Below are 17,592 nucleotides of genomic sequence, written 5' to 3'. Positions count from 1 at the left end.
TCCCCCTAACGTTATACCAGACCAGCAATCTGTGGGCTGAGGTGGGCACACAGGTATGCTTTCACCGCAGTGGAGAACAGAATCTAAGTCACTCGTTTACTCCAGGCATGGTAAGAAACAGGCAAAGTTCCACATGAACAAATATAGCTCAAGATTATTACAGGAAGAGGAATAAGCAGCTAGTAAAAATAGAACAAGACAATGTTCAGGAGCCTTCAGTGATTAAAAACCATGGGTCAATAAGGTTGACAATGTTTTGTGGGGTTTTCTGCAAATTATTGAAATATATAAGTAGAAATATGAAATGCAGAGATCAAAAAAAGTATTCCTCTATATCTTTTAGTATGGTTCACCCCAGAGATGTTGCCTCGTTTGGGGCTCAACTAAGTCAAGGGAAGCTACAAAAGATTTAACAAAGCACCACCAAATTTAAAAAACAGAATTTCAAAATTCCAAAGCCAAGGTGGCATCTTACATTCCGTGCTTTTGATTCCTTCTTCCCATTTCCCACTGAAAGGAATGACATGATCAGTGAAATTCCACAGCATTCTAGGAAACCAGGCATAAAACTTCAAGATGTTTTTCCTCAGGAAGTGGCACAGATGACAAGTGACAAAGAGCACAGACTGCTGAAGCAACCAAAAATCCAACAGGAAGTCTGCCAGAGAACAAGAGGACTTGTGTCTACCCTTCTCCTACTCCAGAACCCCCACTACTGTCTCCCAGACTACAGAGGCATGAGGAAGAACGGACAGGAGAAATGAAGCTAAATCATGGTTGAATGGCAGGCTGTCCTGCCAACTCCTCACTATGACATAAGCGATCAGTGTATTCCTCCTGCAAACTCAGCACCAAATTATAGCCCATTAATATTTTATAATGGTGATAATAATTTGAAGATGGTACTTAATTGCTCTTAAAATCGTCAGTCACTATTTTCACTGGGCATAAAAGTCCAAAATATGCCTAGCCAGTAAGAGCCAAATTGGGATCCACCGGAGTTCCAGCCTGCCCACCCACACACACACTAATAGCAAGTGGGCAACTCACAAGTGTGGCTGTTCTCAGCCTCTCAAAATTTCCATCTTTACTTCTCTAGTCCCCAAAAAAACTTCCATCCATCAACCTAAGTCAATAAGCCATGAATTATTGAGCTTGCAGGATGCAGATCATGAATATGTATGTGCGTGTTTGGAAGACAAGATTGTAAAACAAATGGGCTCCACCGCGGCTTATATGAACCCAGTACACATGCCTTTAAGGAAATGGCTGAAATTATTCTACCCAAGTATATTGTTCAAGCATGGTTTCAGCACACAAGAGATGGTGGAAAAATCAGTTTTTCTGGTAGATTTTTTGCTTCTGTCTTTCCAAGTGCACTTGTATGGAATAATCTGTAGAATGAAACACAGCTGGCTGCTCCTGGCAAAAACCAAAGGTGCAGGCTTTCCTTGAGGTCACAGTTATCATTGCTAATGCCTGTGAGCTGCCCGCAGAAAGGATGGTATGTAATTATCTTCCCTTCCATCCACCTCTTACTTCAGCACATTCACCTCAAGGTCTCTACCTCTATCCACCAGAGATAGTCCCAAACTTTTGCCATAATTTCCTAACAATCTCTTTTCAAAAAGGAGCAAAACAACCCACTAAACAAAAGACTACCCTACCCTAGTTCACAAGACATTTGACAGAAATAATATGACTGAGCCTGAGGTGCTACTTATACAACCTTTTCCCATCCAAGCAACCTACCAGTCCCCTATTTCTAATCCTGCCAGATCCAGGACAAGCACTGAAGCCATCTTTGGCTGCAACTGCCAACTTTCTATGGGTCTCCCACCAGCCCAGGACCCTGAAACCACACATCTGGATGGAGATTTTCCCAAGCTAATGCCAAAACCAATTAGACTGCTTCACTTGTTTTTGTCTGCTACAAACCTCATTTCCTGTTCCACATCAGTTTTTATATGATACTTGCTCTTAAACACAGAACCCACCAAAAACTCATTTTTATTTATTATTATTATTATTTTGAGATGGAGTCTCGCTCTGTCACCCAGGTTGGAGTACAGTGGCATGATCTTGGCTCACCGCAACATTCGCCTCCTGGGTTCAAGCAATTCTCCTGCCTCAGCCTCCTGAGTAGCTGGGTCCACAGGCGCCCACCACCATGCCCAGCTAATTTTTGTATCTTTAGTAGAGACGGGGTTTCACTGTGTTGGCCAAGCTGGTCTCCAACTCCTGACCTCAGGTGATGTGCCCTCCTCGGCCTCCCAAAGTGTTTACAGGCGTGAACCACCACGCCCGGCCCAAAAACTCATTTTTAAATTGGTAAAGCCAAATTGAAAGTAATGAATATGAGTTCATGACAAAACTGCTATTTTGAGCTGGTAGTTCATGTGGTGTCCAACAGATGTCACTGTGTTTCCCTCATACACTGAAAATATCTCCTAGCACCCCTGTGAGTTATTTGAAAAGCCCCAGGGCTCCTTGGTGCACTCTCTGGGAATGACAGATGCAGGCCCTTCCAGGGGTTTCTGGAAAGAGCAGGGAAGCAGGGTCAAATGCAAAATCACCTAACAATAGAAAGGAGCACGTGCTCGGAATAACAGGGGCATTGAGAGCTGCCAACTCTAGGGAACAGAGAAGCCTAGAACCTCCAACGTCAGGGATTTAGGCTAGTCCTTGAAGCAAGTAAGACTCCACCACAGAGGAGGAAGGAAGAGAATGTTCCAAGCAGAGAAAACGGACTAAGTATACGAGAGAGGCCTTGAACCAAGAATGAGGATGGCACGGAGTCAGGGCTGTGACACAACGCATAGACTAAGAACATTGTAGGAAGTGGAGCCACTCAAGGTTTTAGAGGAAGGATGATGTGTTTAGAAAATTTAATCCAGCAGTTATGTGTGAGATAATCTGAAGAAAGAAGTTGCAGTAAAGAGACCGTAAGTGAAAACTAACCCCAGTCAAGATATGCGGAGATGAAGACCCACAGTGACACTACTGGGAGAAGAAACAAAAAAACAGACTCAAGAACCTTGCAGGAAAAGGTTGGCACTATATTTGGGAAGATTAAGAGAAAAAATTCAAGGATGATTAAGGCTTCTATGCCAGGTAAGAGGGAAAAATGGTATTATTCACAAAAAGAAGGTATGCAGAGGATGAATTAAACTAGTCTCGGGAGAAAGACATTATGAGTTTGCCTCCTGACATTTTAACTTTGAGGAAGTAACAGGTCATTGAGATGAAGAGATCTAGCCAGTGGTCAGAATACTCAGCCCCAGCAGCTTTTTAGGCCATCTGTGCAGAGTGAAGATAGCAATCATGAGGGTCAATCAGTGGAAAAACAGTCCCTGAGGCATGCCCACATTTAGGAAAAGACAACATCCAGTCAGCAGAGCAGACTGAGTTCTCCTAAGGAGAACCAAGAGAGTTCAGAGTTCCAGGGAGTCAGAAGCCCCAGGGGTTGTTAATAAAGCAATTCTTTACAATCCCTTTGTGTTTTTGTTTTGTTTTTGTTTTTGTTTTTGTTTTGAGACGGAGTCTCACTCTGTCACCCAGGCTGGAGTGCAGTGGCGCGATTTCGGCTCGCTGCAACCTCTGCCTCCCAGGTTCAAACAATTCTCCTGCCTCCCAGGTTCAAACAAGCCTTCTGAGTAGCTGGGACTATAGGTGTCTGCCACCACACCTGGCTAATTTTTTGTATTTTTCAGTAGAAACAAGGTTTCACCATATTGGCCAGGCTGGTCTCTAACTCCTGACCTTGTGATCTGCCCACCTCAGCCTCCCAAAGTGCTGGAATTACAGGCGTGAGCCACTGCACCCAGCCACAATCCCAATATTTTTAAGCAAATGCTAAGTGCATTTATTAGCCTAGTGAGGAAAAAGCTGGGCGCAGTCCTTAAGGGAGAAGCAGTCGTCTCCTTTAGGTAGTGTGGAAAGGTTTTATAGCTAGGGACCAAGACAATCCCTTCTCTCTTAAATCTTGAATCGCCTATGTCTGTCTTTTTCTCCACCCCTTTCCCTTCTCTTGAATCCCCTGCCTTACTGTTTTCTTCTGTTCATCACCACACTACCCAGAATGCCAGTCCACACTAGTGGCCTTATTTTGTCACCACCAGATGGTTCTTGAGACCCTTATCTGACTCCCTCTACACTGCTTACTATGGATATCAATGTTCACCTGCCTTACAAATCACATTAGGGTCTTTTCTCAGTCCTATGGTGCCTGACTTCTTTTGGACATCACAGCTCTCCTGGTGTACTTTCATCCAAACACACTCCTCCACGCCCTCCCTACCTGCTTACCTTCAAGGTTCAGCACAATGTCACTCTCTCCCTCCCCCACCCACCCTGGCTACTTTCTCTGTCACAGCACTTAGTTTTTCTTGCTTAAATGAACATGTCAGTCTCCTGGGTCCCAGATTATAAACTCCATGGAAATGACAGTGTTTTTCAGCCACCTTCATTTCTCCATGGAGTCTGGCAGAATACTTTGCACCTGGTGCACACTGACTAAATGGTCTTTGAACAAACAATATTATCCTTTTACTGCCAATGAGATGGCAGAATCTGTCCTGCAATAGTTATAATACCTTTGCATATAACAGTATATGATTTTTCAGAATGCACTTATATTTGATTTTCATACCCTATACGGAGGAAAGAGGAGTACTACTGTCCTCATTGTAGAGCTGAGGAAATGTGATATGGTTTGCCCAAATCTCATCTGGAATTGTAGCTCCCACAATTCTCACGTGTTGTGGGAAGGACCCAGTGGGAGGCAAATGAATCATGGGGGCGGGTCTTTCCCATGCTGTTCTGGTGACACTGAATAAGTCTCATGAGATCTGATGGTTTTATAAACAGGAGTTTGCCTGCACAAGCTCTCTCTCTATGCCTGCCGCCGTCCATGTAAGATGTAACTTGCTCCTCCTTGCCTTCCACCATGATTGTGAGGCCTCCCCACCCATGTAAAATGATGAGCCCATTAAACTTCTTTTTCTTCCCAGTCTCAGGTATGTCTTTATCAGCAGCATGAAAATGGACTAATACAAAATGTGACTCAAGGATGTTGGAAGCTTTGCACAAGTTCACACAGCAGTAGTAAATAAAAGAGCCAGGACTAGAACCCAGACCTCTGAGTCACAGTCTAGTGCTCTTCCACTGCACACCTTGACTCTGCTTAAATACGTGTAATAATAAGCCTGATTTGGTGATGGCTACCTGTGCTTCAGATATTCCTTCATTTATTCATATCTAGTATGTTGTTAGCATTTCTACCTGTCACCCTGGAGTCCAACTGATTTTAGGTTCCAGAGGACAAGGTTCAATAAACAGAATGAGGCAGTGACTATAAGCTATAAAAAGTGGATTCACTAATGTGTTTCTAGAAAATTTTAAGCTGTAATTTACTTATGCATTAAACCCAAACACACTCTACAGGAACCATTTCCACCTGCCAATTACTGCTCTAAGATGCTGATACTGGTAAATGAGCATGCTGATTGCTTCCAACGGCCCCTCTAAATCTACTCTCCACCTTTTCCACCTTGCCCTGTGCCCCAGTAGACCTGTATAGACCTTTCTCCCATGGTTCCCTTCCATATGCTTTCTACTTGGGTTCACCCAATGGGGTTTTAGCAGGAGACTGGAAGGAAGAAGGAGAAGGAAGCTTGGCTATTTATTCCCCTGACTCCCCTCTGAAGGGTTGTCTCAGGCAGGTTGTAACCCATGACTGAAGTTCATGGCTCTTATCAGGTGGGCCTCTCCACATATGTTTCTTTGACCCTTTACAGCACATTCAGACTTAAGGGTGGCAACTGTGGTAAACCTGCCCAGAATATGGCCACACATTATTTAATACTGCTACTATAAAGAGGTAGGGTCTATGTCCTCTCCCCTTAAAAGCGGGTGGTCTCTGTGCGACTATGAACAATGAAATATGGCATAAGTGATACTCTTCCAGGTTCCAAACCCCAGCCTTAGGAGACTAGCAGCTTCTATCTCTTGCCTCTTTGGCACACTTACTCTTGGAGCCCTTGGAGTTCAACCAGTACAGGAATCCAACTACCAGAGGCTGCCATGCTGTGAAGATGCCCAAGCAGCCCTGTGGAGAGGCTGTGTGGAAGGAGGGAAGAAGAGAGAGTGAGATCTAGTCAGCCCCAAGCTGTTCAGGCCCCAGACACCACAGAGCAGTGATGAACTGTCCCCACCACGTCCTGACTGCACTCCTGAACCAGAGAATCGTGATTTATACTAACAACCAACAGCTGTTTTAAGTCACTAAGTTTGAGAATAGTTTATTACACAGAGCTAGATCACTGAAACACCACACTGTTGTAACTAGTCCACTTATTAAGTTCCCCTCACTACCCAGTCTGAATGCCATCTACTCCTTTTGGGGCCTTGACTAAATGCGTGACATATGACAAACATTAGGGCTAATAATCATATTCTAGACTTCTTCTGAAGAAATGGCAGAACTGCACTTCCTCCTAAGGTCAGATGTGGCCTGGTGACTTGCTTTGCTTTAGACAATGAAATGTCAATAGAAACGATATGTGTTACTTCCAGATAAATCTTCAAGAGCCAGTGGGTCATTCACAAGGTTCTCTTCTCCCTAACATCAACTTGAGACCAGTGATATCAGTTCTGGATAGTGGAGGCTCCATCAAATTGGATCCCTGAGTGAGGATAACATGGAGAAAAGCTAGCTACAAATTACTCATCCCACAATCAAAGATGCAGTGATGATGCAATGCAAAGATGCAGGGTGAACAAGAGACAAATATTTGTTATTTCAGCCCCTGAGACTTCAGTGTTGTCTGTGACTACAGCATAATCATCATGACTGCTACTATAAGCTCCTCTGTCAAGCTAATCCTGACCGAAATGCCCCCATGCTTTAGGGGTCCATTTGAACTCCTGAATATTCTGTACACCAGGAAAGAGGTCTCTAAATTAAGCAAATATATACAACCATCTTGTACACATCTATAACCAGAAAAACCATGGAAATCCATCAACCGTTGTAGTGGCCTGGGAAATGCACCTCGCAGACTTCCAACTACAGGAAGCATTACTGAGCTGGGGCCCCTGCTGCTAAACTCTGGAATGTTCTCCACATTTGTCTGAGGCTACACTTCCTGCAGGTTATTCCCAGCCAGTGACTGGGAGCACTAGAGTATAGTAAACATACTAAGGCAGGCCTGTTCCTGAGAGATGCAGGCCTCTAATAGCCTTTCTCAGACTGTTCAACAGTCTAGGACACTTCCAGCCAGTCTTCTCTGCCTCTCTCATCACTTGGGGTCAGATTGGTGTTGCAATCTGAAAACTCTCCCAGCCTTCCCCCATCTTGCTCCTATTTTCTCTCACACAGGCATTTCCCCAAATAAAATCCTGGCACATTTAATCCTATCTTGGCATCTGCTTCTCTGAGAACCCAGACTAGTAGAACTATACCAATGAATATTCAGCCTTGAAAATTTAGCTTTGACGAATTAAACATACAGAGACAACAAAACCAGCTCTTGTTGAATAAGGGCTGTCCCATTAATCTGAAGTATAAATAACCAGTTTTGTACAAAATGATATCCGTATCTATAGCTGGATCTAACTCCTATATTACCTATGTTAACATAGTATCATTTTATTTAATATGACTTTTACAAAGTATGATTTTAACCTTAAATTAAAAATTTATCCTTTCCCATATGTCCAAAATAGGTTTCCAATCCCTTATCCCAAACCCTGGAGATGATGTGTATTTTGGAATGCAAAACTTTAAGAAAAGTAATGTACATCTGCCATATTCGACAGAACATCCCCCAGGGGGGAGGGGGACAGTACCTTATAATCAAATATATTACTGCTTTTTCTACAAAACATACAAAAATTAACACAAGTGAGTTAAAAGTAAATAGCCTCGAGGTGGTTCAAGTAGGGTTCAATACCAAATGAGTTCATCAAAGGTTAGGTTGTGAATCAAGTGAATTATAAGAAAACTGAGTTTCCAGAGCTTTTGAAGTTTGTGAATAAGGAACTGTGAACCTATTCACATTATAGAAAACTATGCAGCCCTTTAAAAAAATCAGAAATGCCATTTTACTAACACAGAAAAATAAATGCCCATCTGGATGAGGAAAGCACGTAACACAAGAACTTATGAGAACAACTTGCAAAGGCTAAGTATCGTATTATCCTTACATAGAGTGGGAAGAGGAAAGCGGAGACAATCTTCACTTGTCAAGGATTTCCACTCCTCACCTTTTGTTACCCAGAACACTTGGTGATGACTTCATCTCTGGTTCAGAAATGCGGTAGAAATATTGTTTAAGCATGAAATTATTTATGAGACAGAGAGAATAGGTTCACCTCTGTAAACTGCCTACGCTGATGGCAGGTAACTAAAATGTTACGCATAAGTTGGTGGCTGAGAGAGTGCACAAAGAAAATTTATTTAGGATACTAAATAAGCCTCATAGAATAAATAGAGGTGGCTGGCAAGATGGCCAAATAGGAACTGCTCTGGTCTGCAGCACCCAGCAAGATCAAGCAGAAGGCAGGTGATTTCTGCACTTCCCATTGAGATACCCAGTTCATCTCACTGGGGCTGGTTAGACAGTGAGTGCAGCCTACCGAGGGTGAGCCAAAGCAGGGTGGGGCATTGACTCCCTCCCCTAGCCAAGGGAAACCGTGAGGGACTGTGCTGTGAGGAATGGTGCATTCCAGCCCAGATACTACACATTTCCCACAGTCCACAACCCGCAGACCAGGAGATTCCCTCAGGTGACTACACTACCAAGGCCCTGGATTTCTAGCACAAAACTGGCCGGCCATTTGGGCAGACACAGAGCTAGCTGCAGAAGTTGTTGTTGTTTGTTTTTTTTTTTTCATACCCCAGTGGTGCCTGGAAGGCCAGTAAGACAGAACTGTTCACTCCCCTAAAAGGGGAGCTGAAGCCAGGGAGCCAAGTGATCTAGCTCAGTAGATCCCACCCCCACACAGGCCAGCAAGCTAAGATCCACTGGCTTGAAATTCTCACTGCCAGCACAGCAGTCTGAAGTCGACCTGGGATACACGAGCTTGGTGAGGGGAGGGGCATCTGCCATTATTGAGGTTTAAGTAGGCAGTTTTCCCCTCACAGTATAAACAAAGTCACCTGGAAGTTCAAACTGGGTGGAGCCCACTGCAGCTCAGCAAGCCGCTCTCTAGATTCCACCTCTCTGGGCAGGACATCTCTGAAAGAAAGGCAGCAGCTCCAGTCAAAGGCTTAGAGATAAAACTCCCATCTCCCTGGGACAAAACACCTGGCGGAAGGGGCGGCTATGGGCACAGCCTCAGCAGACCTAAATGTTCCTGCCTGCCAGCTCTGAAGACAGCAGCAGATCTCCCAGCACAGTGCTCGAGCTCTGCCAAGGGACAGACTGCCTCCTCAAGTGAGTCCCTGACCCCTGTGCCTCCTGACAGGGAGACACCTCCCAGCAGGGGTCGACAGACACCTCATATAGGAGAGCTCCAGCTGGCATTTGGTGGGTGACCCTCGGGATGAAGCTTCCAGAGGAAGGAATGGCAGCTGTTCCTTTGCTGTTCTGCAGCCTCCACTAGTGACACCCAGGCAAACAGGGTCTGGAGTGGACCTCCAGCAAACTCCAGCAGACCTGCAGCAGAAGGGCCTGACTGTTAGAAGGAAAACTAACAAACAGAAAGGAATGGCAACAACATTAACAAAAAGGACGTCCACTCAAAAACCCCATCCGAAGGTCACCAACATCAAAGACCAAAGGTAGGTAAAACCACAAAGATGAAGAAAAATCAGCACAAAAAGGCTGAAAATCCAAAAACCAGAACACCTCTTCTCCTCCAAAGGATCACAACTCCTCGCCAGCAAGGGAACAAAACTGGACGGAGAATGAGTTTGACAAATTGACAGAAGTAGGCTTCAGAAGGCGGGTAATAACAAACTCCTCTGAGCTAAAGAAGTGTGTTCTAACCCAATGCAAGCAAGGTAAGAACCTTGGAAAAAAGTTAGAGGAATTGCTACCTAGAATAACCAGTTTAGAAAAGAATGTAAATGACCTGATGGAGCTGAAAAACACAGCACAAGCACTTTGTGAAGCATACACAAGTATCAACAGCCGCATCAATCAAGTGGAAGAAAGGAGATCAGAGAGTGAAGATCAACTTAATGAAATAAAGTGTGAAGACAAGATTAGAGAAAAAAAAGAATGAAAAGGAAAAAACAAAGCCTCCAAGAAATATAGGACTATGTGAAAAGACCAAACCTATGTTTAATTGGTATACCTGGAAGTGATGGGGAGAATGAAACCAAGTTGGAAAACACTCTTCAGGATATTATCCAGGTGAACATCCCCAGCCTAGCAAGACAGGCCAACATTCAAATTCAGAAAATACAGAGAACACCACAAAGATACACCTCAAGAAGAGCAACCCCAAGACACATAATCGTCAGACTCACCAAGGTTGAAATGAAGGAAAAAATGTTAAGGGCAGCCAGAGAGAAAGGTCAAGCTACCCACAAAGGGAAGCCCATCATACTAACAGTGGATAGCTCTGCAGAAACCTTACAAGCCACAAGAGAGTGGGTGCCAACATTCAACATTCTTAAAGAAGAGAATTTTCAAGCCAGAATTTCATATCCAGCCAAACTAAGTTTCCTAAGCGAAGGAGAAATAAAATCCTTTACAGACAAGCAAATGCTGAGAGATATTGTCACCATCAGGCCTGCCTTACAAGAGCTCCTGAAGGAAGCACTAGATATGAAAAAGAAAAACCAAAACCAGCCACTGCAAAAACATACCAAATTGTAAAGACCATCGACACGATGAAGAAACTGCATCAACTGATGGGCAAAATAACCAGCTAGCATCATAATGACAGGATCAAATTCACACATAACATATATTAACCTTAAATGTAAACAGGCTAAATGCCCCCAATTAAAAGACACAGACTTGCAAATTGGATAAAGAATTAAGACTTACCAGTGTACTGTATTCAGGGATCCATCTCATGTACAAAGACACACATAGGCTCAAAATAAAGGGATGGAGGAATATTTACCAAGCAAATGGAAGCAAAAAAAAAGGAGGGTTGCAGTCTTAGTCTCTGATAAAACATACTTTAAACCAACAAAGATCAAAAGAGACAAAGAAGGGCCTTACATAATGGTAAAGGGATCAATGCAACAAGAAGAGCTAACTATCCTAAATATATATGCACCCAATACAGGAGCACCCAGATTCACAAAACAAGGTCTTATACACCTACAAAGAGACTTAGACTCCCACACAATAATAGTGGGAGACGTTAACATCCCACTGTCAATATTAGACAGATCAATGAAACAGAAAATTAACTAGGATATTCAGGACTTCAACTCAGCTCTGGACCAAGCACCTAATAGACATCTACAGAACTCTCCACCCCAAATCAACAGAATATACATTCTTCTCAGCACCACACTTATTCTAAAATTGACCACATAATTAGAAGTAAAACACTCCTCAGCAAATGCAAAAGAATGGAAATCATAACAAACAGTCCCTCAGATCAACCACAGTGCAATCAAATTAGAACTCACGATTAAGAAACTCACTCAAAACCACACAACTACATGGAAACTGAACAACCTGCTCCTGAATGACTACTGGGTAAATAATGAAATTAAGGCAGAAATAAATACTTTGAAACCAATGGGAACAAAGACACAACATACCAGAATCTCTGGGACACCGCTAAAGCAGTTTTTAAAGGGAAATTTATAGTACTAAATGCCCACAGGAGAAGGTGGGAAAGATCTAAAATTGACACCCTAACATCACAATTAAAAGAACTAGAGAAGCAAGAGCAAACAAATTCAAAAGCTAGCGGAAGACGAGAAACACCTAAGATCAGAACAGAACTGAAGGAGATAGAGACATGAAAAACTCTTCAAAAAATCAATGAATCCAAGAGCTCGTTTTTTGAAAAGGTTAACAAAATAGATAGACTGTTAGCCAGACTAACAAAGAAGAAAAGAGAGAAGAATCAAATAGACACAACAAAAAATGACAAAGGGGATATCACCACTGATCCCACAGAAATACAAACTACCATCAGAGAATACTATAAACACCTCTACGCAAATAAACTAGAAAATCTAAAAGAAAGGGATAAATTCCTGGACGCATACACCCTCCCAAGACAAACCAGGAAGAAGTGGAATCCCTGAACAGACCAATAAGAAGTTAACTAATGCCTACCAACCAAAAAAAGGCCCAGGACCAGACAGATTAACAGCCAAATTCTACCAGAGGTACAAAGATGAGCTGGTACCATTCCTTCTGAAACTATTCCAAACAATAGAAAAAGAGGGACTCCTCCCTAACTAATTTTATGAAGCCAGCATCATCCTGATACCAAAACTTGGCAGAGACACAACAAAAAAAGAAAATTTCAGGCCAATGTCCCTGATGAACATCGATGTGAAAATCCTCAAGAAAATACTGGCAAACTGAATCTAGCAGCATATCAAAGTTTATCCACGACAATCAAGTCAGCTTCATCCCTGTGATGCAAGGCTGGTTCAACATATGCAAATCAATAAACCTAATCCATCGCATAAACAGAACCAATGACAAAAACCACATGATTATCTCAATAGATGCAGAAAAGGCCTTCGATAAAATTCAACACCCCTTCACGCTAAAAACTCTCAATAAACTAAGTACTGATGGAATGTATCTAAAAATAATAAGAGCTACTTATGACAAACCCACAGCCAATATCATACTGAATAGGCAAAAGCTGGAAGCATTCTATTTGAAAACTGGCACAAGACAGGGATGCCCTCTCTCACCACTTCTATTCAACATAATAGTGGAAGTTCTGGCCAGGGCAACCAGGCAAGAGAAGGAAATAAAGGGTATTCAAACAGGAAGAGAAGAAGTCAAATTGTCTCTGTTTGCAGATGACATGATTGTATATTTAGAAAACTCCATCGTCTCAGCCAAAAATCTCCTTAAACTGAAAACAACTTCAGCAAAGTCTCAGGATACAAAATTAATGTGCAAAATCACAAGCATTCCTACACATCAATAATAGAGAGCCAAATCATGAGTGAACTCCCACTCACAACTGCTACAAAGAAAATAAAATACCTAGGAATACAAGTTACAAGGGATGTGAAGGACCTCTTCAAGGAGAACTATAAACCACTGCTCAAGGAAATAAGAGAGGACACAAACAAATGGAAAAACATTCTATGCTCATGGATAGGAAGACTCAATATCGTGAAAATGGCCGTACTGCCCAAAGTAATTTATAGATTCAATGCTATCCCCATCAAGCTACCATTGATTTTCTTCACAGAATTAGAAAAAAACTACTTTAAATTTCATATGGAACCAAAAAAGAGCTTGTATAGCCAAGACAATCCTAAGCAAAAAGAACAAAGGTGGAGGCATCACACTACCTGACTTCAAACTATACTACAAGGCTATAGTAACAAAAACAGCACGGTACTGGTACCAAAACAGATATATAGACCAGTGGAACATAACAGAGACCTCAGAAATAATGCTACACATCTACAACCATCTGATCTTCAACAAACCTGACTAAAACAAGCAATGGGGAAAGGATTTCCTATGTAATAAATGGTGCTGAGAAAACTGGCTAGCCATATGCAGAAAACTGAAACTGGACCCCTTCCTTCACCTTATACAAAAATTAACTCAAGATGGATTAAAGACTTAAATGTAAGACCTAAAACCATAAAAACCCTAGAAGAAAACCTAGTCAATACCATTCAGGACATAGGCATGGGCAAAGACTTCATGACTAAAACATCAAAAGCAATGGCAACAAAAGCCAAAATTGACAAATGGGATCTAATTAAACTAAAGAGCTTCTGCACAGCAAAAGAAACTAGCATCAAAGTGAACACACAACCTACAGAATGGGAGAAAACTTTTGCAATCTATCCATCTGACAAAGGGCTAATATCCAGAATCTACAAGGAACTTAAACAAATTTACAAGAAAAAACCCCATCAAAAAATGAGCAAAGGATATGAACAGACACTTCTCAAAAGAAGACATTTATGCAGCCAACAAACATATTTTAAAAAGCTCATCATCACTGGTCATTAGATAAATGCAAATCCAAACCACAATGAGATACCATCTCATGCCAGTTAGAATGGCAATCATTAAAAAGTCAGGAAACAACAGATGCTGGAGAGGATGTGGAGAAATAGTAGCACTTTTACACTGTTGGCGGGAGTGTAAATTAGTTCAACCACTGTGGAAGATGGTGCAGCAATTCCTCAAGGATCTAGAACCAGAAATACCATTTGACACAGCAATACCATTACTGGGTATATACCCAAAAGATTATAAATCATTCTACTATAAAGACACATGCACACTAACAATATATATATTATATATATTTCAGCACTACTAACAATAGCAAAGACTTGGTACCAACCCAAATGCCCATCAATGATGGACTAGATAAAGAAAATGTGGCACATATACACCATGGAATACACCATGGAATATGCAGCCATAAAAAAGAATGAGTTCATGTTCTTTGCGGAGACATGGATGAAGCTGGAAACCATCATTCTCAGCAAACTAACACAGGAACTGAAAACCAAACACCGCATGTTCTCACTCATAAGTGGGAGTTGAACAACAAGAACACATGGACACAGAAAGGGGAACATCACACACCGGGGCCTGTCAGGGGGTGGGGGCCTAGGGGAGGGATAGCATTAGGAGAAATACCCAATGTAGATGACGAGTTGATGGGTGCAGCAAACCACATGGCATGTGTATACATATGTAACAAACCTGCACGTTCTGCATGTGTATCCCAGAACTTAAAGTATAATAAAAATAAATACACAATTAAAAAAAATAATGCTCATGTCAAGGCAGTGGACATGGAGTATAGAAAACACAGACAGGAGTCCCTTCCAGTAGACCTGAGCCCAGACTTCTTGGCATCATTCCCCATATTAAAGGGGGAAACATAGGATATAGGATATGACTGCTGTCACTGGGAACCCCTCAAGAAACATCCAGTTCTAGACTTCTTTGTTCTTGTGCTTCTGATTTCCTGCCCTGCCACTCGTGAAATGGCTCCTTTCTTCATCAACCACATAGGGAGCCAAGAGCCACAGGAGAGGCTGTTCACCTTCCCTGGCCTGCTCCCTCCCTAACCCTGTTCATTCTAAATGATAAAAAAGCAAACAAACAAAAAACAGATGGAGAACAGGGAGAAAAATTAATTAAGAAGGAAAAAATCCATCTTTGTTTCCCTAGTTGCTATATAGCCCTGAGAGAAATTGTCTGCAATGGATACAAGTTAAGAAATCGGAATTAGGGGTTGGAAATTCAAACCTAATACAGTAACATTCGCTTTTCATTTTACACATTCAGCATTGACTTTTTTATTTTTACAATAAGCATGTATTAACTTTATGGTTTTAAAACTCTCATATTTTAATTATGGGCACAACTGAGGATATTACATAATACATATAAAGTGCTAGATCAAATGTTAGCTATTATTCTCTTACAAACCACTATCTGGGAAGGTACTTTAACATGCGTTCCATTGGTGTGTTGTTTCTTCAGCCTCCTAAGTCTAAGGTACCGTGTTCAGCACTGGAGATATCCCAGTGAACAAAACACATGTGATAATACGCCATACATAAAAGTGTACATACCACTGTGGAGAAGACATTAAGCAAGTAATAGCACACGTAATGATTTAACTCCACTTGTGCTAAGTGCTATGAAGAAGAAGTGTGGGGTGACCAGTAAGATCCTCGTAACAGCTCTCTGAGGTGGTTTTCATCCTCAATTATGGATAAAGAGCTATCACTAATGTTTGTAACACTAAAGTGTGCTAATTATAATAACATAAAATTTCCTGAACAAATAGTAATTATAATAATTATCACTATTATAATAATGACAGGAAATTATTTTATGTCAATAGGTCAATGAGGAAAAGGATGGAAACAAATGAAGAAAAAAGTCTAAATGTGTGAGAGTATATATGGATAATTACTGCCAGAGAATTTCTATAGCACTCTTGTGTTCCTCCAAAGAGGAAAATTCTTCCATGCAGAGGTTTAGAGATCTTCAATGCAAGATACCCATTCCATCCCTGGAACAATGAAATACTGACAAACACAAAGTTAACCTAGAAACAAATACAAGTTCTGTATTTTCCAAAGTTAATCCCTTATTTTCCAAGAGAGATCTAATTTCACAGACTTGGTTCTTTTGTGGCCATAAACTACTAAAATAACATGGAAACCTCAGTATTTTTATGTTTAAACCACATCAAAGATGACCTCTCGAACCTAGAAATAACATAAAAATCTAAGTCAAACCAAGTACTCTGTTTGGCTTGGAAAACATGGCCACTATGCTGGAGAGGCACTAAATAGTAAGAGATGAACATCTTCTGTCAAGATCTGCTCTAAACCAGAAACCCCATCAGCTTGGATGGCAAGGTTTCAACATTGCCATAATCAAGTATTTTTGGCTTCTGTAAAATAAAAGTCTGTAGAAATTGAACTTCAGGATGCAGAATGGTGGGCATTCCATCAAAACAACATATGATCAAGTTGCTCTTTGCTTCTGTCCCTGCCAGAGGTGTGATTCCAAAATCTTGACAAAGATTCCCTGAACTAAATACTGCACAAGTCTCTGTATTTAGTGAAGGAAAAATGAAAAATCAGAATTCTAGGCCCAGGGGTGTCGCCTGACAGCTCACAATGGAAAATATATCAGTTGATTTATCATACAAAATCAGAGAGTCATAAGAAAATCAGAGTGGTGCTAATGAGACAGCCAACCTTTGATGGAACCTTAACTTTATTTAGTGAAGGAAAAATGACAGCTTCACTTTAATTTTTGCTGTCACAAAACTGTTACAATAAAAAATTACGTTCTATTAAGTAGACAGCAAATCTATGGCACTTGTGCTACTACTGCTCCTCTCCATGCCCACGGCATACCTTGCATTTTCTATGACAGACTCAGCCTTGGAGGACAGCTTGACAGTTCCAAGTAGCCACCACCCACAAAGCGAAGCAGGCACAGAGTCAGAGTCTATCTGCCAACGTTCCTTTGGGCTGACTATCCTACTTGACACTCACAATACTGTGTTCTATGACACCAGACAGAACCCATCAGTTTAAGCTGTGGCCATTTTAAGACCTGTGTTTGATATTGTTAAGAAATAGAGATAGAAGAAAAATAAGGCTAAAGTCACCATCAAATCAGTTACACTGTGTTTACCCTCCTCACTGTCCATCACTTGTATTATAGAGACAGAAGATTACATGAGCCAATCACTGACCTTATGGAGAGCAGGAGCCAAGACTGGTACCAAAAATCCATTGTAAATGTAATTGACAAGCTGATTTCGAATCAAGGGGTGAGCCACCTAAGAGAGATGCAGATAGTCAAGAAAAAGGCAAAGAGTTCAATCTTCAGTTCTTAAAACAAAACAATTCTGTGTACATCCTGAACTCAAAAAGGAAATCCAAATTTTGGC

At 41.6% G+C, this 17,592-nt stretch overlaps 1 protein-coding gene across 3 annotated transcripts in view; it reads right to left on the bottom strand.

Annotated features, from left to right (window-relative positions):
* The window catches only part of FHIP1A (FHF complex subunit HOOK interacting protein 1A), a 264,968-nt gene that overhangs the window by 58,494 nt on the left and 188,882 nt on the right, over positions 1-17,592 (bottom strand). For all 3 annotated transcript variants that reach the window (XM_065545584.2, XM_045392945.3, XM_045392946.3), the window contains one exon: positions 17,395-17,481. In XM_065545584.2, coding sequence (XP_065401656.1) covers positions 17,395-17,481 — 87 coding nt within the window. The remainder of the gene's footprint in view (positions 1-17,394; positions 17,482-17,592) is intronic.

This window comes from Macaca fascicularis, chromosome 5, assembly GCF_037993035.2.
Source record: "Macaca fascicularis isolate 582-1 chromosome 5, T2T-MFA8v1.1".
In the NCBI taxonomy this organism is placed as follows: domain Eukaryota; kingdom Metazoa; phylum Chordata; class Mammalia; order Primates; family Cercopithecidae; genus Macaca; species Macaca fascicularis.
The sequence above is the reverse complement of the archived record's forward strand: the minus strand, read 5'-3'. Positions and strand labels throughout refer to the sequence as shown.